Raw genomic sequence first — 23173 nt, 5'->3', positions numbered from 1 at the left:
TTAAATGCTAAACTTGTGTTACTTCAAGTGCCATGGGATTGTGGAGAAGGCCGAACTTTGTGTGAGGTCGACGGGATGAAGTTTCCTGGGACAAATGGAACTTCTTCTAGGGATATGGAAGGTTTGAGGTGAAATAGGAAGCAGTTAGCATGATGAGGTGTATCAGGGCATGGGAATGGCCATAAAGAGGAAATGAACACCAAGAAATAACTATGTTGATGAAAGGGGAAAGAAATATTGAAAACCAAGGTGAGGAATAGGTTTTAATCACATAGTAGAAATTTTAGAACCCATGGGAGGAAGTTTTATTACATTATAGATATTATGTTATATATTACGTATGGTAGACAATATGAAACTGTTGATGATTCTTGGGCAGATGTCTGATATGTTTAGCTTCATTAGGAAATGTGGATATATAGGATAAACTCAAGGTGGAAACTAGGACTACATTTTGTTAAGAAAGAGCTCATTTCTTAGTAGGATGCTCTTTATTTGGTTCCATAAAAATAAAACATAATATTAGTTTATGATATAAAATTAACATAAATTATTAATCTATATAAATATATTTTTGTTGTTTTAGAGGAATTCCAGGGAAGAAATGTGGTACAATTATACTTACAGCAGAGGAATTAAACTGTTGCAGGGTAAGTAAATATTTCTTTGGTTTAAAAAATATTTCCTATACTTCTGAAAAATATTTTTGAAACTATACTTAAATGATTAATTCTTGAGTAATTTTATAATTTAGACTATGTTATATAATTCTGTGGTCTGTAAGACATCATTTTAGATACTTAGCACTTTAACCAGAGAGACTACATTTATAGTCCAAAAAGGATATCAGTTATTGTAACAGTCTTTTAAGAAATAGAAATTATTAAAATAAAACCTAATGTCAGTGTCATTAATGGGGGAGGGGCATTACTATTAGAAATTATCAGTTGTACCAATCAGTTCAGTCCTTGTAAAAATTTTAAAGCCTTCTGTGTGATTTTCAAGGAGTGTTTCTATTCGTTTGCCTTTAGTCCTTTTGCATAACATACTTGTTTGTCCATAATTCTAATTGAATTAATTTAGAATTTATATAAGCTCCCATCTTTTGTTAGCTTGGGAAGCTCACGTTTGAAGAAAGGACCAGCTACTATTCCAACTAGGAATATGATGATATAGACTGCACAGTCAGTATTTTTAGAAAACTGCTATTTTTAGTTGTGATTTGCTGATATAGCCATTGACTCATGTTCAGTGATTTTACTGTCATCAAGAAATGAGGTGATGTCTTTGACACTCCACACTGGAACTAATGATAGCTCTCTGAATCTGAAGTCAATATTGACTATTTAATGTGGCCCAGAGGATCCCTGGGAATTGTTGTTTCTGGGAGGGGAAGAAAGAAGATTGTCCTGGATTAAACCTCTGGGGTTTTTTATTTTCAACTTTTGCTTCATAATTTTAGGAACAGAAGTTCCCAAAGAATACTAAAAACTTAATGCTTAGACTGGCTGCAGTTTTCATAGAGAGAACTACTATTTATTATCTGAGTGTGTAATTATTATCTGATTATGTAACTTTAATCTCTAGAGGTTGTCTTTAAAGATAATTACTATGGCTTTATATGCATAATATATTTCTAAGACAATATGGTCAGAATCCTGCCAGCAAATGATGGAAACTGAAATTTTGGTGGGGTGGGGAGTGGCCAGTGAGATAACAAAAGGGAAGGTTAGTAATAGTGTTGTGGAGCTGATTAAACAAGAAATATTAGAATTTAAGTAGTTAAAGTGCATTTAAAGTGAGACCCTCCTCTTCTTCCTTCACTCTTTTTGGGGTATATCTGACTGCTTAGATCTGTTTTTCATGTCTAAAATGCCCAGAGCCTAAATGCCCAGTACAATGCTGTTAAAGACCAAACTAAGTTGAGTTCTGGATTTGTGTTTTATCTTATGAAATCACTTGACTCTTCTGATTTATTTTCCATATTTGCAAGTGGGGGGGAAGCCAGATGTGAACCAAGTCACTAGAATATTTTTAAAAATTCTCCCAGCTCTCATAATTGACTATCGTGACATTAAATCTGAAAGTATAACATACATGAAAACATTTTATGTATACTAAAAATGCATCACAAAAAGTATAACACTTTAATTGCAGAAATATTACTTACCATCTTATTCTTTGTTAAAATGACACAATGATTTCTTAAAATTATATCATCTAATGATCATTTATACTTCTTGTCTCTAAATTTATATACGTGTATATATGTATTTTGTACAGTGAGGGAAGAAAGAGAAAGTGAAGTTCAAGGTCAATACGATACATGTTCTTTGTGTTGACATTAACATGCTATTTTGCCAAAATCTTGGTGTTAAGGTGATTTAGTGTTATGCCAGTGAACACATGATTATTAGTTCTATTTCAAAATAGAACCAATATACCAAGGGCATAGATTGAGTATGGCCAGGTTGCATCTTAAATACCTTCCACTTTAAATTCTATTGTTTTCCTTGGAAGAGCAGAAAGGAACAGGAAAGCTTACATGCAAATGAAGTAGAATCTGTTACTTAGTCATCTAGAGGCATTTACCACTCTTTCTGCTACTAAAGCCTTTAGAATATCTGGAATTATCTTCCAATAAGTAAACACATATTTATTATACTTAACAATTATAGATCTAATATTTTAAAAACATTGCTTAGAATCTAGATTTAACTTGACTTACGTATGGTGTGTTCTCAGTCTTACCTACAGCCTTATTGATAATCAGCATCATTGAGGTGTATAAACCTTGAAATAATATTACTATGCTCATATAGTAGAAGAAGCAAATATATTCAAAACAACGTTCATAGTTACTTCAGAAGAGACAGTGCCTGTTAAACGTACATTTAAGGGTACCTTGAAAATACCAAGCATTATCACAGAAATTTGAATGAAATAACTATTTCACATTTGACATCCTACAAATTGGTGTTTTTTTTTTCTTTAAAACACATTGTTAGTTATTTACTTGGGCATAACTTTGGAATCAGGGCCCCTAGATTTCAGTCTTGCCTCTTTCAATATTCAGTTGGGCGAGTTTAGTTCTTGGAGCTTTAATTTCTGCATTTGTAAAATGCTAGATGTCTTGATATCTTCCCCAGATAGTTACTTGGCAGAATAAAAAAGGGGCAGCATTTGAACAATGTGTAAATTATAAATTTGTACAAATTTTTATTTTTACTGTGGTATTTTTTTTTTAATTTATTTATTTATTTTGAGGGAGAGAGAGACAGTGCAAGTGGGGGAGGAGCAGAGAGAGAGGGAGACAGAATCCCAAGCAGGCTCCGCACTATCAGCTCAGAGCCCAGTGCAGGGCTCGATTTCATGGACCATGAGAACATAACCTGAGCCTAAATTAAGAGTCATATGCTTACCCAACTGAGCCATCCAGACGCCCCTTAGTGTGATAATTTTAATTATCTCAACCTAGTATTACATTATTTCAAAATGCAACTTTTGTAATATATCTATCAAATGCCAGCATAAGAATTAATGCAATTTTTTAAATTATAATTATTTTTTAATATATTTTGAGAGAGAGAAAGAGAGAGCTGGAGAGGGTCAGAAAGAGACGGAGAGAGAGAATCCCAAGCAGACTCCTCACTGTCAGTGCAGAGCCCGATGAGGGGTTCGATTTCACAAACTGAGAGATCATGACCTGAGCCGAAATCAAGAATTAGATGCTCAACTGACTGAGCCACCCAGGTGCTCCAGAAATAATGCGATTTTGCATCAATTTGCATAATTTGATAGAGTTGTTCACTCAGTGCTTTAAAAGTAGCTTGAAATTATCCACAAATAATGTTTTTCATTCTGGTTAATTGATTGATTCCACAATATTTACAAAACACACAATATGCTAGTCTCTGGAATGGATGCTTAGAGCACAATGGTGAGAAAAAACAACAACAAACAACCCCTGTCCTTGTCTTTAATGAACAAGTAGTTTGTGGGAAAGACAGACAGTCAGATGACTATGCAGGTAAATATGTCATGATGTATACAAGTGATCCAATGTGAGAGAGTACAATGGAGAATCTAATTTATATTGGAGTGGGGATCACTGCAGGCTTCTTTGAGAAAATGACATTTAAGCTTAACCCTAAGGAATGGTTTGCCAGTTAAATGAAAGAATTCCACTGAAACGCACAACTTGCATAAAATTGTGAGGAGGGAAGGAAGTGTGTCAGGTGTGTGGTGGCAAAGGGCTAGGAGTGGGAGATGATGGAGACAAAACTTTGGGGGATGAAGGTGGAAAAGGCTGCTCAGAGCCCATTTAGGGCTGGGCTTTGTAGACCATGTTAAATTTCTGTGTTTATCTTCAATACAAGAGAAAGCCTTGAAGCATTTTAAACTATGAACAATATTATTTCTTTTATGTTTGGGGAACACCATGGCGTCTACTGAATGGAACATGGGTTGGAAAGTTGCAAGAGTAGGAGGGGGAGAAAGAAATAAATGCCACTGTTCATGTCCCAGGCAAGAGGAGATTGGCTCAGACTAAGGGGAGGCCAGTGTAGCCAGACTGAAGATTTGAGAAATCTTTTAGAGGTGGAATGGTGTGACTTGATGGTTTGGATAAAGGGTCAGGAAAAGGAAGGAGTCAAGGGCAGCTTCCTTGAGCACTCTGAGTGGATGACTAACCACTAATTGAGCTGGGAAGATTGCAGAAGGAGCAAGTTAGATTTGAATGAGTTAAAAGTGCCTGTGGCATATTCGAGTGGATTTCTTCCACAGGAAGCTTATTTTACTGGAGTGAAGCATTGAAGACAAACCTTAAAATTCTCTCAGGTGGCATAAAGCACAAGAGATTTAAAAAACACAACTTTGTTGGGGCGCCTGGGTGGCGCAGTCGGTTAAGCGTCCAACTTCAGCCAGGTCACGATCTCGCGGTCCGTGAGTTCGAGCCCCTCGTCAGGCTCTGGGCTGATGGCTCGGAGCCTGGAGCCTGTTTCCGATTCTGTGTCTCCCTCTCTCTCTGCCCCTCCCCCGTTCATGCTCTGTCTCTCTCTGTCCCAAAAAAAAAAAAAAAAATGTTGAAAAAAAAAAAAAAACACAACTTTGCAACGATGCTTATATATTTCTAAAAATAAGTAAATGCTTGTCTTTTCCTCCCAGAAATTAGTTTTCTTTTGTGCTAGATGCAGATGGAATCCCTGCTAAATTACTAACTTGGGTAATTGCAAAACATATTTCCCCCAAGTTTATACAATTTAGTACACTGAAAACAATCTTTATTTTTTATTTTATTTTTTAAGGTTTCTTTTTTAAATGTTTATTTATTTTTGAGAAGAGAGTATACATGTGCATGCAAATGGGAGAGGGGCAGAGAGATTGGGGGACAGAGGATCTGAAGCCGGCTTTGTGCTGACAGCTGAGAACCCAATCCGGGTCTTGAATTCACGAACTGGGAGATCATGACCTGAGCCGAAGTTGGATGGTTAACCAACTGAGCCATCCAGGCACCCCAGTGTTTTTTAATCAATTATTTTTTTTGCAAATCTTAAGGAATATAATTTGAAAAACTACAACTTGATATTACATTTACCAGTGATGAAAAGTTGTTTCATTAATATTTAATCTCTGTGAAGATTTATTCGCAATTTGAAGTATGTACATTTCACTAATCTATTATGCATTTTGAGTATATAAGAATTTTTTTTTGGTGGTTTATGTTTTGGTCCAGGCACTTTGAAAGAATGTGTGTGTGTGTGTGTGTGTGTGTGTGTGTGTGTGTATTTTTTTTTCCTGTAGCAAGAACAATATCCTGTCCCTTGTTCCTAGAAAACTAGAGATCATCAAGATGGTTTTCTCACTGCTTCCTTAAAGAATAGTAAAGAGTTTTTTGCTCTTTCAACCTCAGATTTGAAAGGTGATCATGGCTGAGAGGTTTGAAGTGTTAGTGGTGCCCATATTCTTGCCTTTGTTCTTTTAATTTTCTTTAAAATACATATTGGTTATTATGCCTGTTCAGCAGTGACCTCTGCTATGAGTGTTCCTCTGTTACGAGTGTTCCTCTGGCAGAAGTTACTGCATCGGTGCTAAATTCCAAAGTAAAATGACACTATACCAATGCTTTGAAGACCAGAAATCTAGAGCTATAAACTTCTAAAAGAGCAGAAATATGTCTTATTCATCTCTCTGTTCCCGGATTCTAGTCTGAGTACTTGAGAAGTGTTTGCTAGGTGAATGAATGAATGAATGAATGAATGAATGAAAAAGAGACATAGCATCATCTCTTGTATAGTGTGCCTTTAAATGCTGAAGTAATGGGAATTTTAGGTGGATGTTTATTTCTTTTTTATTTTTTTGAGGGAGAGTGAGCAGGGGAAGGGTACAAGGAGAGGGAGAGAGAGAATCCTAAGCCAGCTCCGCATCCAGCATGGAGCCCAACTTAGTGCCGTATCTCACAACCTTGAGAACATGACCAGAGGTGAAATCAAGAGTTGGAAGCTTGACTGACTGAGCCACCTAGACACCCCTATGTAGATTTTAATAAATAATTGCTGGACTCTGCAAAATAAAAAAGTGGTGAATAAGAGTGTGCCTTTGTAGTCATAGTTAATACCAAATAGTATTTAAAACTGCAACCTCTTGGTTGAATCTGAATTACTTTGACACTCTATGTCTTTTCAAAATTGTTAGCATCTCTTTTCAGTTAAAAAACCAAATCAAAATACTGATTTTTATTTTTAAATTATTGATTTCTACCTTTCAAAGGTACTTCTCCTACATAATTGAACAATGTTTAACTTCCTTAATGTATGATACTCCAGCTTGTTTACTTTTAAGCTAAACCATGTAGCTTATGAGTGCTTAAATATATACATTGATAACAACTACTGGTTTGGCTTAATAATTAACATACAAGTGTGTAATTAAACTACAGAGAAACATGAAAGTGCTTTACTTTTCTTGAAGCCCAATATAATAGGAATTATTATTAAGACATTGTAATACACTTACGTATAATTAAAAAGGAACCCTTTTTCCCCCTAGATAGACAACTATGTGGTCAGTCTGGATCTGTCTTGTACCTCATTTAGTGATCTAAAATATCTTAACACCTAATCCATGGCAGATATGCAGTAGATGATAAGTAATTATTTCCTGAGAAATTAAAAAAGTTATGTTCTAAAAATGTGTACTTGAATAACTGAAGGTGTGAATGGAGATCTTGTATTATAATATTGAATATCTAGAGTCATACTTAATATCACTTTTCCAGGGAGAAATGTTAGAAGTTATAAAAAAGTATTAGTTCTCTGACTAGAACAAAAACTTGCAGAGTCAGTTTTTTAGTCTCACAATCCTTTGAAAAGTAATTTATGTTGTCCGGGATTCTTGCACACTTGGCCATTTGCATTAAAATGGTAAATTCATTTTCTTGTCAAGTCTTACTTGTGATCTGCAGTTTCTAGTTATTTATAACCCAGGTTTTGAGATATTTTATTAATTTTGTTTGTAGGATGCTGTTCTGATGCAATTTTGTGCAAACAAATTGGACAAGAAGGACTTTTTTGGAAAGTCAGACCCTTTTCTTGTATTTTATCGAAGTAATGAAGATGGCAGGTAGATTTATCTTTTATGCTTTTTGACTCTATAGTAAGAATGATATTTGAATGATTATTTTTTCTCAGAGAAGCTCAGTAAATTGATAAACAGTAACATATTTTGGTATTTTAAAAATTGATTTGATTTTTGCATCTCAATAACAATGTGTAATTTTACAAGCATTTTATATGTTTTGTGTGATGTTTAAAATGAATGATTTTTCAGCTTCAAAGAAACATTTCTCCTGTACTTTCCCTACACTTATAATATTGCCTTAATAGTATGAAAGAGTTATATTTTTGTGGAAATCTAAAATGCTAAAACTAAGGTTTTGGGTTATAAAATTGAAAAACCATCTTTTTTGAGAAGGATTTGGATTTTATGGGTTGCTTTTTACACTGCAGGGTTTGGGATTTTTTTCCCAATAATATTTACCTAACATGCAATAACATTTGTCATTACATTTTTGTAGTTTGAATTCTTATGGCAGTCATGATTAGATTGGTTTCTACATGGCTTGAAAATTTATCCATGGGTTGCAAAATATGATTTAATATGTATGATTCTATCATTAAATATATCTTATTTTTTCTGTTGTGATTCATATTGTACTGTCAGTATCTGTGGGCAAGTTTAGTGGTAAAATTATGGGCTAAGGTTCTATTGCCCAAGTTTAAATCATGGCTTTGCTACTTAATAGCTATGAGACCATAGGCAAGGTTTTTAACCCATATGCAACTCAGTTTCCTCATCTGTAAAATGGGCTAAGAATCACAGCTGCTTCACAGGGTTGTTGACAGTACTGAGTGAGTTACTACACAAAACAATGGAAGCTTGCTTAATACATAAAACATAAATGTTAGCTGTTATTGTTATTATTAATCTTATTGTATAGTGTTCCTTTTTTTGTTTTCCTGAACTGCGTGCAAAGTATTAGCTAAAGGGAAAATATTATTTCACAGATTAAAAATGAAGGGAACAGAAAGATAAAAACCCGTGACTACTGCTACACTTACAAATGAAATTACCCATGTTAATGTTCTAAAACAAGTATATAAAATGTTACATAAAAATAGAATATTTGCTACTTAAAATATTGCTACTGAGCAATATCAAATGATGCTTTGCTCGTTGTGAGATTTTTGTGGATACAAATGAGCAACTGTTGGCGATGCTGTTAGGGTGTCATATTATCACGTTTTTCGTACTTCACTTCTATCTTGGTGGTAAAAATGCCGATGTACTTTTATCCATGTGAAAAATATGGGACAACGAAGAAAATAGTTATTTGCCAGTCATTTCAAAGGTAGAAAAAGACTAAAGAATGGTTCAAAATTTTTTAGTCAAAAGAGTGTTATCTCTCCTCCTGTCTGAACTACTTATTTTCTGAACTTTCTATTTTTGTTACTAGTTTTCTTTATTTATAAACATTAATTGTATAATTAGAGAATCTCAGTCCCTCACACATGAGTTATATTATGAAAATTAATTATGTGTGTAAAAAATGGTAGTAATTTATTCATTAAATAAAATGTAAATATTAAGAAAAGAGTACAATTAATCAAAAAAGTCTCAAGTCATTTAAAAACTGTTGCTAAAATTTGGTGAATCTCATTTCAGAAAACTTTCCATTTTATTACACACAGCAAACTAAGTCACCATCTATATTCAAATATATATTTTAAAGCATATATGCTAGTGCATTATGTATATTTATGCTTTGTTTTGATGACTTTTGAATGAGTAAAAATGCTTTTACTCCTAACTTTTTATGTGTAAGTCTCTCTTTTTAACTGCAAAGATTTTAGCTTTATTTTTAACGTTTATTTGAATATGAAGCTATTTCACAAATTGTCGGTTGCTTACTGTGTTTGAGCCTCATTTTATAAGATAGGGTAAAACTTAGTTTTAACAGAAGCATTAATAAAGATCCTTAACAACCTATGATTATAAATTCTTATTTTCTTGCTGTCACATTTATTTAGTAACTTAAACTGTATTCATAATTAGATAACAATGTCCCCTTGGAATAGCTGCTTTTTTAGTAAAAGGTATATATAATCCTATTTGGTGTATATACATATATATATATATAGAGAGAGAGAGAGAGAGAGAGAGAGAGAGATCTATAAATATAGATATATGTATTTATGTAGCAATAAATATAGATCAATAAAGTAAGTCACTTTCTTAAGAGCAAAGGTTATCAACATATTTAATTATTATGGCTGGTTATACTATGAACATAACAGAAGTTCTGATTTAACCATAAACAAAAAGACCAAAAAGTTAATAAATTGTTGGGCATGTTAGTTTGAAGGTAGTCAGGCGGTTGCTCTATCTACCTATCCATCCATGTATCTAGATATCATCTATCTAGATATCTATCTGTCTCTACCACCATACCAAAGACTTGATATATATAAGAATATGATACAAGAAGAGAAGGTCCCTTTGTAGATTTTTAATAATGTGTTATGAAGGGAGGTGGATTCCTGTTTCTAAACAGGACAGTTGACTTTTGTACAAAATGGGTTTAAATTCCACAGGTCCACTTAAACGTGGACTGTTTTTTCAATGTTTTTATTTTTTTTTTGAGAGAGAGAGTGAGTTGTGAGAGTAAGTGGGGGAGGGGCAGAGAGAGGGGACAGAGGATCAGAAGCAGGCTCTGCACTGACAGCAGTGAGCTCCATGTGGGGCTCAAAATCGCGAATCATGAGATCATGACCAGAGCCAAAGTCAGATGCTCAACCGATTGAGCCACCCAGGTGCCCCAGATTTTTTTTTTTTTTTGATATACTACAGTACTGTAAATGCATTTTCTCTTCCTTATGATTTTTTCAAATAAATTTTTCTTTTCTCTAGCTTACTTTATTGCAAGAACACAGAATATAATACACATACAAAATATGTGTTTATTGTATATATTATTGGTAAGGCTTCTGATCAACAGTAGACTATTATTAGTAGTTCAGTTTTGGAGGAGTCAAAAGTTATATGCAGATTTTTGACTGTGTGGTTGGTTAATGCCTCTAACCTCTGAATTATTCAAGGGTCAACTGTATATGTAATTTTGAGGGCAAAATTACGTATTTTGGGGAGAGAAAGACATAGTGTGATCTGGGGAGGGGTAGAGAAAAAGGGAGACGCAGAATCTGAAGCAGGCTCCAGGCTCTGAGCTGTCAGCACAGAGCCCGACGCGGGGCTCGAACTCAAACTGTGAGATCATGACCTGAGCTGAAGTCAGAGGCTTAACCGACTGAGCCACCCAGGTGCCTCTGTCCCCATGAATTTTTCTTAACCATTTTTGTGTACTGTCTTTTCTCATTTGATTCCTTCTGTGTTTTTCCTGCCTATTCCTTCCTTATGTCCTTTGCTTTTCTTCCATCTTAGGTATCTCAGTGACCCTTTTTTGAATCTTCTCAGTCTGTCTTCCATCTTTCTTTTCATGGCTTTTGCCCCTAAAGTGCTTTTGGGTGAGTCAACTCTGAGAACATATAACCACAGATCTGTTCTCTTGAGCTTGTGAATTTAGTGGCAGGAGTTTGTTTAGATGGGCGAGGGTACTACCAGAAAGGGGATAGCACTAATGCCATAAATCTTGTAATGAATACTTGATCCTTTTAGATTATGTTTCTATTTGATCCCTTAGTAGAAATAGACTTTTCTTGACTGAGAGGAGGAAAATCAACTGAGAGCCTTTTTGAAATGAGAGTATTTTCTTGTGGGGGTTATGTGCAGTGTGTCCACTATGGTGATTATGTCATATTCTCATGTTCATGACTGTTACTGGGGTCCCTGTGTTTGAAACACTTCATTACTAAGGTCTTCCTGAGGATTGGGTTTGGGTATCATTCTGGCCAGGATAATTTCATAGCTCATGAACTTTGCATACATTTATGTTAGGCAAAAACATTTCCAGGACCTAATTGATATATGGAGATTGAAATGGTCGGTGGAAACAACATTGGAATTTGAATCGGAAAACCACCTTTAAGGCTACATAGATTTGACCTCTTATTGTGTACTCTTTAGATATGTAGAGCCCATGGTTTAGATAAAGATAGAACTATAAGCTGGGTTGTCTCACTATAAATTCATGATGTTTACCTTAAGTGGGGCCCTTAGGCCTCTTCAAGAATCCTACTTTTTAACTTAATCCACCAACTTTCCCTCTCTCCCAGGCACTTGAGCACATCTGCTCACTTTCTTCTTTGCTGATGATCATGTTTCCTATTTCATAAGAAAATGGAGGCAGTTGGAGAACTTTCTCATGATCCCATCACAGCATCTCCGGTGCACTCTGCCTTCTTGAATGTTCCTAGAGAATGACTATCTGAGGTCCCAAGTCCAACTTCTGCATTGATGCCCTGGATCCCATCCACTTTCATCTATTTAAGGACATTGCTGAAGCCTTTCTCCCCTCTCTCTTATGCATCATAAATTGTTTCCCTATCTACTGGGACTTCTCCTTCAGTATACAACCTTGCTGTTTTTTCTTCCATCTTGGAGAGAAAAATTTAAAGTAACGAAAACCACAAACTTTCTAGGGACTAATCTATCCCCTGAAGCTACCCCCAATTTCTCTTTACAGTTAAACTCTCCAAACATATTGTTTCCACACTCTGTTTCTGTTTCTCTTTTCTGTCTTCAACCCACCCAACCAGGTTTTTGTTCTCAGCACTATAACAAGCTAATCTTGTTGGGCATACATAGATATTTTTCACTGTTTGATTTGTCATCACAATTTTTATAGAGATTATTTACAAAGCAACTTTAGAATTTATTGAATGTGCAAAAGATCATCTTTCACAAACTTATTGCAGAATCTCATTGCTTTGTGTTGTAGTGAGCTTATCGTTAAAGTTTTAAAACAAATCTCTTTTTGCTAAATGATATACCAGCCACAGAGAAACTGACAACATTTGTTCTACACAAGAAAGAAAAAGAAGAATTACTACTTAAGCTGTATATAATAACTGAATTATAAAAATAACTGAAAACTTTTTTTTTTACAGTTTTACAATTTGTCATAAAACAGAAGTTGTCAAAAACACTCTAAATCCTGTATGGCAAGCATTCAAGATCTCAGTCAGAGCATTATGTAATGGTGATTATGACAGGTAAAATAAATGACGACTTTTCTCAGAGTTTTGAATATTTACTATAGATTTTGTATCTGATAATCTAAGCCAAATTTAAAAAAATTAGGGTGCTTCTTTACCTATGTAAATGTGTATTTACCAACAGACGATTTATTCAGAATTTTTGAATAGCTTTTTTTTTTTTATTCATGATAATTTGGGGAAGAGGGATAATTTGACTAAAGTTTGGTTCAACTGATTGATTTTCCAAGGCCAGAAATACGCAAAATGCTAAAAATACATTAAATTTTAGTTTGTTTTGACATATTATTCAAAAGTCACTGTAGAATTTTCATTGCCTCAATGCTTTAATTTGGCATTATCTTTCTGGAGTGGAATAAGTAAACGTAGAAGACTATGACTACGTATATTATCAACTCTGAGGCGTTCTTGAAAATGCTATTATTATTATTATTTAACTTACATCCAAGTTAGTTAGCATTTGGTGCAGCAATGATTTCAGGAGTAGATTCCTTGATGCCCCTTACCCATTTAGCCCATCCCCCCTCCCACAGCCCCTCCAGTAACCCTCTGTTTGTTCTCCATATTTAAGAGTCTCCTATGGAAAATGCTATTTGGAATCACTGTTCTCATGGATGTTGAATCATAAAAGTTATATAGATGGAGGACAGGGAGATTCTGGTGCTTTACAAGTAAAGCAAGGGTGAGGTGACCCTGAAGATCCTCCCACAATATATCTTAAGATTTCTTGACATTAAAGTTTTTTTTTTCTTTTTCAAATAGAAGTTGATTATGAGGTTTATAATTAAAGCCCTTACCCCCAAAGGAAAAGCAAATAAATAGAAAGTAAAAACCCAATATCTTTGCTATTTTATTTATCTTGTTACTTGAGTATTAGAAAAATGCAAATTTATTCTATTAACTAGTGTAGAAGGAACTATTGATTAGCAGCATGTCGTTAAATTTCCTTGAAAATTGAAGTTGAATGTCATTTTTATTCATTTAACAAGATCATAACTTTATCTAACTGAACTCATTTTGTAAGAAAGTGGTTCTTGCAGTGTGGTTCTTGATGAGCAGCATCAGCATCACCTGGTTTAACTTGGTAGAAATTCAAATTCTTAGGCCCCAACTCAAGCCCACTGAACTGGGAACTCTGGGCATGAAGTCCAACAATTCAAGGTGTGAGAAGCTTTCCATGTGATTGTGATTCATGCTAAAATCGAGAAATCCTGCTCTAACACAATGGTTTTCAAGAGTAGGAAAGTAGTTGCAGACCTTCTCATTGAGGAGCTATGTCAAATTCTGCATGCTCCTCCCATATACTTTCCCTATGCCTTTGAAGAATCAGTAAGATTTGAAAAGCCCATTTTAAGATATAAATCAAAATATAGTAATAAAATCAACAAAATCAACTTCAAACTATTTTATGGAACCTACATTATTTCATCTAAGAAAATCTGCAACTTATTTTTTAATGCTCAATCATGTTATTTTAATCTTACTAAGTAACTTTATGTGTATGTTTTCCTCATGGACAGAACAATCAAAGTAGAGGTGTATGACTGGGATCGAGATGGGAGGTAAGACAATCTCTTCTTTTATTCTTGCTCTTGAAATTTGTTTTCTTTAAAAATATATCAATATGACCATATGTTTTAATTTTAATCTTCAGATTGCAGATTGTGTGATGTTGCCAAATGTTACTGAGGTGCTTACATGGGATTTTAAGCATTAGTGTAATTTTTCAATTTGGAGAATAAAATAGAGGTCTTCCTCATTTTTAGTAACATTGCAGATTTTCAACTGGGACTTGATTTTTCACTGGAAAACTTACAGATGTCTTATATAGCTGCATAGTAGTGATTCTCAAATGTCTGTGCCTCATAATTTCCCTGAAGATTCCTATAACTTTTTATGCTCTGTCATCCATGGGAACACTTGAGTACCCCTAAGCCCCTAAAAAAGGCACATACCTCACAAACAAAAAACAAAACAAAACTCTAGAATTATGTCTGATGATTGCCAATGTTCAGAGCTGCAAAATCATGGTTTTCCTCTGCATATCACAGTACATGTTAAATACTAACAGAGAAGTTACACACTACTTTTTTCTCTTTCTTCTTTATTTTTCCACTGTTTCTACTGTTTTAAGTAGGATTGATACTGAGGTGTTTTTAAAAACTATTTTTTTTAACATTTATTCATTTTTGAGAGACAGAGTGTGAGAGTGAGGGAGGGGCAGAGAGAGAGGGAGACACAGAATTTGAAGCAGGCTCCAGGCTCTGAGCTGTCAGCACAGAGCCTGATGTGGGGCTCGAACCCACAAACTCAGATCATGTTCTGAGCCAAAGTCAGATGCTTAACTGACCCAGCCACCCAGGCGCCCCAGTACTGATGTGGTTTTAAATGATGTTAAGCCAAGGGACCCAGAAATGCTCACATCTCACTTTGCCCTAGGTCATTCCTTTTTTTTTTTTTTAATATAATTTATTATCGAATTGGCTTCCATACAACACCCAGTGCTCATCCTGACAAGTGCCCTCCTCATTGCCCATCACCCATTTTCCCCTCTCCCCCACCCCCATCCATTCATTTGCATACATGGTCCAATTGGTGACATGAATTTGGCCCAACTAGTATTTTCTCCTTTTTGTGGACTGATAAGGGGGGATGGAGAGAGAGGTGAAGATACTATCCCACACTTCAGCTCTCACCAAATAATTGGTTTCATTCTTCAAGTGGTATCTCAAGCATGACTGTGCTAAAGCATCCTAACACCATTTGAAGTTACTCTTTTTTTAAGTTTATTTATTTATTTTTGAAAGAGAGAGAGCACAAGTGAGAGAGGGGCAGAGAGAGAAGGAGAGAGAGAGAATCCCAAGAAGGCTCTGTACTGTCAGCGTAGAGCCCAATGGTGGGGGGGGGGGGGGGGCTCGAACTCACAAACTGCAAGATCATGACCTGAGCCGAAGTCCAGAGTTGGATGGTTAACTGACTGAGCCACCCAGGCAACCCTAAAGTTACTCTGAAAGATAATCAATTTCTACATGAATTCTGGAGAAATCTCAGTAGAAAACATTATGTTTTCTCATAGAGACATATGCTCGCTCCATTGCTTCATTAAACTTTATTCACTGAGAAAATGAGTTTTGCACCTCAGAATAAATAGAAGAAATAATGCCAATCTGAGTAAAGCAGGACTTTATGCTTTATATCATACCCTGTTTTAAATTTTAATTGAGAATGCAACAATGGTGGCCTTTCTCTATTAGGAAATTAGGGAAATTTTAATTTGAACACTTTGAAATGAAGTGTATAAATTCAGATTTCATTTGCATCTATGACCTTTAATCTAAAATTTGCAGACATTGTAGATGTTTTATTGTCCTGCTTTGAAAAGTGAGATTTTATGACTCTCCTTCTGTCTTCCAGTCTACTTCTGAGCCACAAAAATTTTGAATAGTTTTGGAGATCAGAATTACCTTGGAATTTAATTATCATTTTTCTTTCTTTTTTGATATTGGAGTTTTGAGCATATGATTTATTGAATATTTTTAATATGCCAGGTATTCTCTCAGCATTTTTCATGTTATTCCTTATTTAATTTTCACAGTAAGAGATAGGTAGTGTATTAATACTATTTTACAGATAAAAAAATCAAGGCAAAGAAGTAATGTGCCTAGGTCACACAAGTAACAAATGGTGGAGCCAGGACTTGAACCCTGGCAGTGTTCTTCGTCCAACAGTTCACTCATAAATAATACACTATATATCTCTAACATTATAATTATAAATCATGTTATATAAATAAAAGCCTTCAACCTGGACATTGGTCTTACTCTATGATTCTTTGGCAATTGATAATGTTGTAATGAAGAAGAATGCAAGTACTATTTAAGAAACGTTTTAACGTAAGTATGCCATTACCTAACATTTTATATTACTCAGAGAGGTGGATGAAGCATTCCTAGGTAGCAAGTCTTATGTAACAGGAAGTTAGGAGAGGTAAATGAGTATTTCAGATTTTGAAAGAATCTTGATAGCTATCCAATTGATAAATGAGCTGTCTTAGATTATGAGAATAAGAGCTTGAGTGAGAACAAGCGCATGAGGGAGAGTAGAAATAGAAAGATGGGGGGATTATAGAATGTAGTTAAAGGAAGTGAAGCATTTGGGTCATTAGATTAGGGTGTTTTTTTTTGATATACAATGATTTACTTTTGAGACATGAATTTAGATGGAAAGAAAACATTTAGGTGTTGAAATTTGATGAACTCATCTTGTCATTGGATCTTCACCTATTGGTGGTGGTGGATCCCATGTTGATTTAATTTTAAATTCCACCTCCATATACCATCATTAACAGCATGTTCAAAAGAACTCTCAGGAGTAAGACTGTCTGACAATCAAAAGGGGATGATGGTGGCAGGGGAAGAATTGTTAGGGGGAACTTTGAACATTCCTTGGAAATGAATTATATGATTAGCAGAATAATTGCAGGAGTGTATTATAATTTTATAACTGGTTTAATAATTTTTTAACGGGTCAAAATGCTCTTTCTTTAATCCAGAATATAGATCCATATTTTAATCTAAGAAACTTCAGTGCATAATTTTATATGACCCGGGTATAGTAATTAGCTTTTCAGTGTTAGCAAAATGATGTTTGAGAATGACATATAAAAAGAAAAATTAAAATAATTAAATAATTTTTGATAAGTCTTTCTTCTAAATAAATATGATTTATGAAATTTAAAAGGCACATTAGTCTCTAATAACAATAATGCCTAAAAGCCATAGAATCTAGATACTAGTTTTATAATGTGTAGTAGTCACTGTGTAGATTGTTCTACAAGTTGATATTCCAGCTTGTGGTTACATATGCTTATGATAACATGGTTATACTTTCTACACACATTTTGCTTATCTGACATAATTTCCCAATGTAGATGTTCTTTCCTGAAATCAGGGTGAACATGATTTGACATTCATTATATTTCATGATACAATGTAATTATCAGCAGAAACTGTTTCCTGTTGTCTTTAGTATTTGTCATGAATCGTGTACATGTATCAATTTTTAAATTCTGTATCTAGGTTGAGAACTTTTGTTTCCTCTATTTAGAAAAAAGATTATTTACTCAGTGGATTCCTCTTACCTGTTTTTGACAGCTATATCAGCATTGTCCAGTATAAATATAATGCAAATCACATATGTAATTTAACATTTTCTAGTAGCAACATTGAAAACTAAAAATAAACCAATGAAAATGATGTAATAATATATTTTATTTAATTCTATATATGCAAAATATTATTTTAATATAGAATCAATATCAATATAATTAGTAATGAGACATTTTACATTTTTTATACTAAGTCTTTGAAATCCGGTATGTTATTGATGCTTGCAGCATACCTCATTCAGACTGACTGTATTCCCAGTGCCCTACTGCAACATCTGGTTGGCAACTGTCATACCAGATAGCACGATGTAAAGTTTAATTAAACCCATATAATATACATCTTAAGTAACTTTATATCAGCTCTTTGTTTTATTTTTAAATCAGTTTTATTTGTCTGTATGTCATAGTTTTGAGTGTCCCCTTACAAAGTGGGGGAAAACTGTTCAGATATCTATATTATTTTGTGTATGAATTTAACCATAGGTAACCCATAAAGTAACCTGATCTGTCAGTTCAGAGAGAATATTTCAGTCAAGAATTTAAGTGAACAATGCTTGACAGTGTTACTTGCTTACAATCACGTTTTGTTTTACTAGCTAGGGTGCTTCAGATAAGTGAGGTGATAATTATATTCGCAGATTAGGAACTTCACGAAGTGGTGTGATTTGGGGTCAGAAATCTAATGGTATGTTTAACGTAATTCATCAACTTGAGATTAATTCTGTAACAAACATCTTGTGCACCCTGATGCCTACAAAAATGTGGCAATGCTGTCGCGCAAGTAACCAATTGACATTAAAATGGGTAGCCTGAGCTAATTTGCAACAGAAGAAATATAGTCACTTGTCCTTTTCTATTTAAACACCTTGGCAGTGGTCTGAGTGCAGAGACATTGCTTGACCTTAGTATGAATAATCAGTGTAAATGTACCAATTTTCAACAAGTTAAAACCACTTTACTAAAATCGTCTCCATAATCCCCACCATTTCGTCAAGTGATGTGAAGGAAGAATATTTAAAACCTCATTTTAACAATTGAAAAGCTGAAGTGCTGAGAAACTGACTTGTCTGGGTTACAAAGCAATCAGTGGTAGTATCTTTGAAAAGCTTCAATTGCTTGAAGTAGCTTCAGCTGACTTTGTGGCTCGTTTAAAATTCAGGGAGCGTTCACAGAACAGCTCTGCGTTAAAACCTCGTGGCTCTGATGTGGGACTGATTGTAAATGGGCCACCGAGTAGATCGCTATCTCTCGAAGATGACTTCATGAAAAGGCTGAACTAGTGAGCTGCCAGTCATAAAATTTGACTCTTGAAATGTGCTGAACAAGGAGAGTAAAGGTTTTATTAGCGCTCTGCATGGTGTCTAATGTAGTCGTTTTAAATAGTGACACTTAGAATAAGTGCAAACTTCATTTATCTGGGAAATACCATGTAAGTGCTATCTATCATTTTCTAGTCTGTTCCCTTTGAAGATAGTTGATAAACACACTTGATGTTTTAGTTCTGCAATTATGCATCATCATGGTGTGAAATAACAGTCATTCTCGGTCCAGTGCCCCACTCAAGAATTTACTTGTAAGTTGTCTAAGGCATTTATAACTCATTTAGGAGAAGCACATGCAAACCTTTTGTAGTTTTTTCATTACTTAAAATTTTCTCACTTACTCTAATTAAACTTTCCCTAACAATAGCTGTCTGATTGCTTGCAGTTAACCCTGAATGTCCTAAATGTGTATTCACTTTCCTTTTCTTGTTCCACCACCTCCACTCCTTGGAGACTTTTTAAAAATGTAGATAAATGGAATTTCATAATCTACGTGTTGTTTACTGCCTTACCGTTTGTTCCTCCACCTCCTACGAATTTAGGTAATGATTTTCCTCACATATAGTTTGTGGGGTTTTGTCCCCTTTTCCCTCCAATCTATAATTCTTACCCTCATTAAAGACTGATTTAATTATGTATATGATGATATCTAAGGTGGTAATCATTTTTGTATGTCTCTATGTCCTAATAGAAATTCTATTAACTAATTTTGAAAGAAAGTGTTATTGAGCATTTATTATGTGCTAAACAATTTGTCAGGCTAGTGAAAATACACAATTCTAATCTTTATACAAGAATATTTTAATTTTCTTTAATGTGTTTTATATGTCCTTCCATTTCTGTGTTAATTTTTGCCTGTTGGTTTTCTGTTCTGGTCCAATTTAAATTAAAAAAAAATTTTTTTTAAATGTTCATTTAATTTTGAAGGAGAGACAGAGCATGAGCAGGGGAGGGGCAGAGAGAGAGGGAGACAAAGACTCTGAAGCAGGTTCCAGGCTCTGAGCTGTCAGCACAGAGCCCAACGTGGGGCTCAAACCCATGAATGCTGAGATCATGACCTGAGCCTAAGTCAGATGCTTGACTGACTGAGCCACCCAGATGCCCCTCAGCCCAAGTTAAATAGTCTCAAATTGTCTGAAAGCTTTTCCTATACATCTAAATTCATTTAATCCCTCTCTTTTGTGTATTGTGTTTACCATTTAGGAATGCTAATTAGCATATCTAGCATATTATGATTTATGCTGAAATTTTGTTTCTGCTTTAGCTGTCATATTAAATTGTAAACTCCCTGAGGTTAAGGACTGTATTTTGTCTTACTGTTTCCCACAATGTAAGTTACAGTGTCTTTAATGGAGTAGCTTCTTGTGTTATTTCAATGTTACAGAAGAGAGTATTTGAAATAACTCTGTTGTCTTTCTGATAAACACCCAATCCTCTATCAGTGATGGTTATTTATCTTCTCATTTCTGCCCTTTACTTGAAATTATGAAATTATCTTGAATGATGTTAGCGATTATATCTCTTTAGTTGAAACTTCAGGCAGTAATTAATTCAGCTGTCATTTTCTCACTTTTTAAAAACTATTTGTAGACACCTCAGATTTTTTTTTTGTATTTAACAAAGAAACTGAGTCTATTTAATTATGCCCAATGTGAATTAATCATCAACTTCACTGCTAAATCTGCCTTTCCTCTCATAGGTTTTATTTTATTGTGAGATTACCAGGGGTGATATTCAAAATGTTTATCAACCATCAAAATAGATGACAGCTGTGCAATTAAAATAGGTCCCTGGAAACCCTTTTCTTTGTCAGGGTCAACTTTTTAATTGTTGGATTATAGGGTGACCTGGGGAGCCCTAGGGAAGGTCCTTGGAAACTGGAGTAGTAGGAAAGGCTCATAAGAGATTGAATTGTAAAGAGTAGACAAAGAGGTTTAGAGTAGACTCACTCTGAACAGTGGTTAAGTAGACAAATGTTTTTATATTTTTACATTTACTTGGACTCTACTGGATTTCACTCTCGAGTGTTATCTCCAGACATTATCATAATCCCAGGCTTGCAGACTTGAAACATGATATTGACTCCTCCCTTGCTCTCAGCTACCATTTCCAGTCATTTGCCAAGTCCAGCATATCTAAGAAATAAGTAATGAAATCATGCCATTATTGTAATTAATGTGAATTCATGATTTTCCTACAGTTAGTTCTATAATTTTTTAGTTTCCACAAGGTTAAAAGGTGAAATAAATGTGGATATTTATGAAAAGAGTGTAAATATTTGTTACAAGGCTAAAATTGGTATTTATTTTGGCAACAGTATCATAATTCAACATTGTGATGGGAATAATTTGTTTTTAAGTCTATGGATACTGAAAGAATAGTAAAGAGAGCAACAGTACAGTAGAAAAAGTTTTTACAGTGCAGTTTAGGGAAAGAGAAAAGGAATTGGAACAAAAGAAATCCTGAATCATAGTAGTGGAGAAACAGAATTTTTAGTCATAGGATTTATATAGTTCTAGAAAAAGAATAACGGGAATTTGTAGAGAACTGTTGAGAATAGCACAGAACATTCTGGCAAACTCTGGAAAGAGGGAAAATGGGTGGAGCTGAGGTTTTATAAATGTGTGTCAGAAAAGATGTGGGTTACAAGTCTGTGTTTTCAAAACAAGTGATTTTGTATCTCAATGCCACCATTGCTGAATTAGGATTAACTCATTGACATTGTTGGGAAGGAAAAATTTTCCTTTATCCTTCAAGAATCTTTCAACTGGTCTAAGATTTAAATTGGCATAAGACAGATTAACAAGAGAAAATCAAACTTAATTACATATATATGGGAGTGCCATAAAGACTATAAGGGCCAGAGGCAGCTAGGCAATTGAGGCTTATATCCCATTCAGAGTTAAGGAGAAATGGGTAGAGGTCTGGGACTTCAAAGGGAAAGAAGATTTATTCACAGGAAGATAAAAAAAGAATAAGTGTTTGGTAAGAAATGTTTGCTGGGCCCTACAGAAATAATTGGGACACAGGAGGAATTTTAACAAACAGACTTTGATAGGTCTGTTCACCATAGGAGTTTTATAGGGGGTTTACCTCCCTGCTTACTATACCTAGTTCATAGTATAGTAATCTATGGTGATAGTTCCCTTCCTGGAGTTGGTCCTCTATCTAAATTCTGTTAGGCAATTAGGTGGAAGGTCAAAGGTTCTTCCAAGCCTTCTGTTTCTTAAAAATAATCAGCATAAAATAATCCACATGCAAAAGAGGCACATTTTGGGGGAGGTTGGCTAGCTCAGTTAGAGGAGCATACGACTCTTGATCTTGGGGTTGTAAATTTGAGCCCATGTTGGGTGTAGAGATTACTTACATGGATAAAACTTTAAAGAGACACATTTTAGAGTGGTAAATGTCGCTCCCCTACATCACAGGAAAAGAACTCAAATTACCTGAAAATGTTACTTTTTAATTTGGCTTATCAACATGATTTAGTAGTAAGATCTATAACTCTCAGGACCCAATATTCTACAATAAGTCAGGTTCAGACCTGCTGGGAAAGAAGCCTGTGTTTTCAAGGCCGGTCAAGTTTTAATTTAGAATGAGAATAGGAAGAATGACAAATTGGAAAATAACCAATTGAGCATTTTACATGATTTGAAATAATTTATGTGTAAGATTTAAGTAAGATTTAAGTTTAATTAAGAATTAATTAAAACTCATACCATTGACCAAAAAATAGCCACATAAATGAAAAGAATAAAACACAAAGAAAAGAAAATAGAAGACTACAAAATAATCTCTGAATTTGGAAGGTCTTTCCAAACATAATAAGAGATGGAGCTAAAGGGTCCTTTTTTAAAATAAACTTTTTAACATTTTATTTATTTATTTTTTGAGAGACAGAGAGAGACAGAGTGTGAGCAGGGGAGAGGCAGAGAGAGAGAGGAAGACACAGAATC

The 23173-nt window shown here is 34.5% G+C and overlaps 1 protein-coding gene across 1 annotated transcript in view; it reads left to right on the top strand.

The window, feature by feature from the left end:
* The window catches only part of CPNE8 (copine 8), a 227106-nt gene that overhangs the window by 105446 nt on the left and 98487 nt on the right, over nucleotides 1–23173 (top strand). The window contains exons 7-10 of the mRNA XM_049625275.1: nucleotides 587–650; nucleotides 7517–7620; nucleotides 12621–12725; nucleotides 14249–14290. Of these exons, the coding sequence (XP_049481232.1) occupies nucleotides 587–650; nucleotides 7517–7620; nucleotides 12621–12725; nucleotides 14249–14290 (315 nt within the window). The remainder of the gene's footprint in view (nucleotides 1–586; nucleotides 651–7516; nucleotides 7621–12620; nucleotides 12726–14248; nucleotides 14291–23173) is intronic.

This window comes from Panthera uncia, chromosome B4, assembly GCF_023721935.1.
Source record: "Panthera uncia isolate 11264 chromosome B4, Puncia_PCG_1.0, whole genome shotgun sequence".
NCBI classification, from domain to species: domain Eukaryota; kingdom Metazoa; phylum Chordata; class Mammalia; order Carnivora; family Felidae; genus Panthera; species Panthera uncia.
Note: the sequence above shows the minus strand (reverse complement) of the source record. Positions and strands in the feature narration are given on the sequence as shown.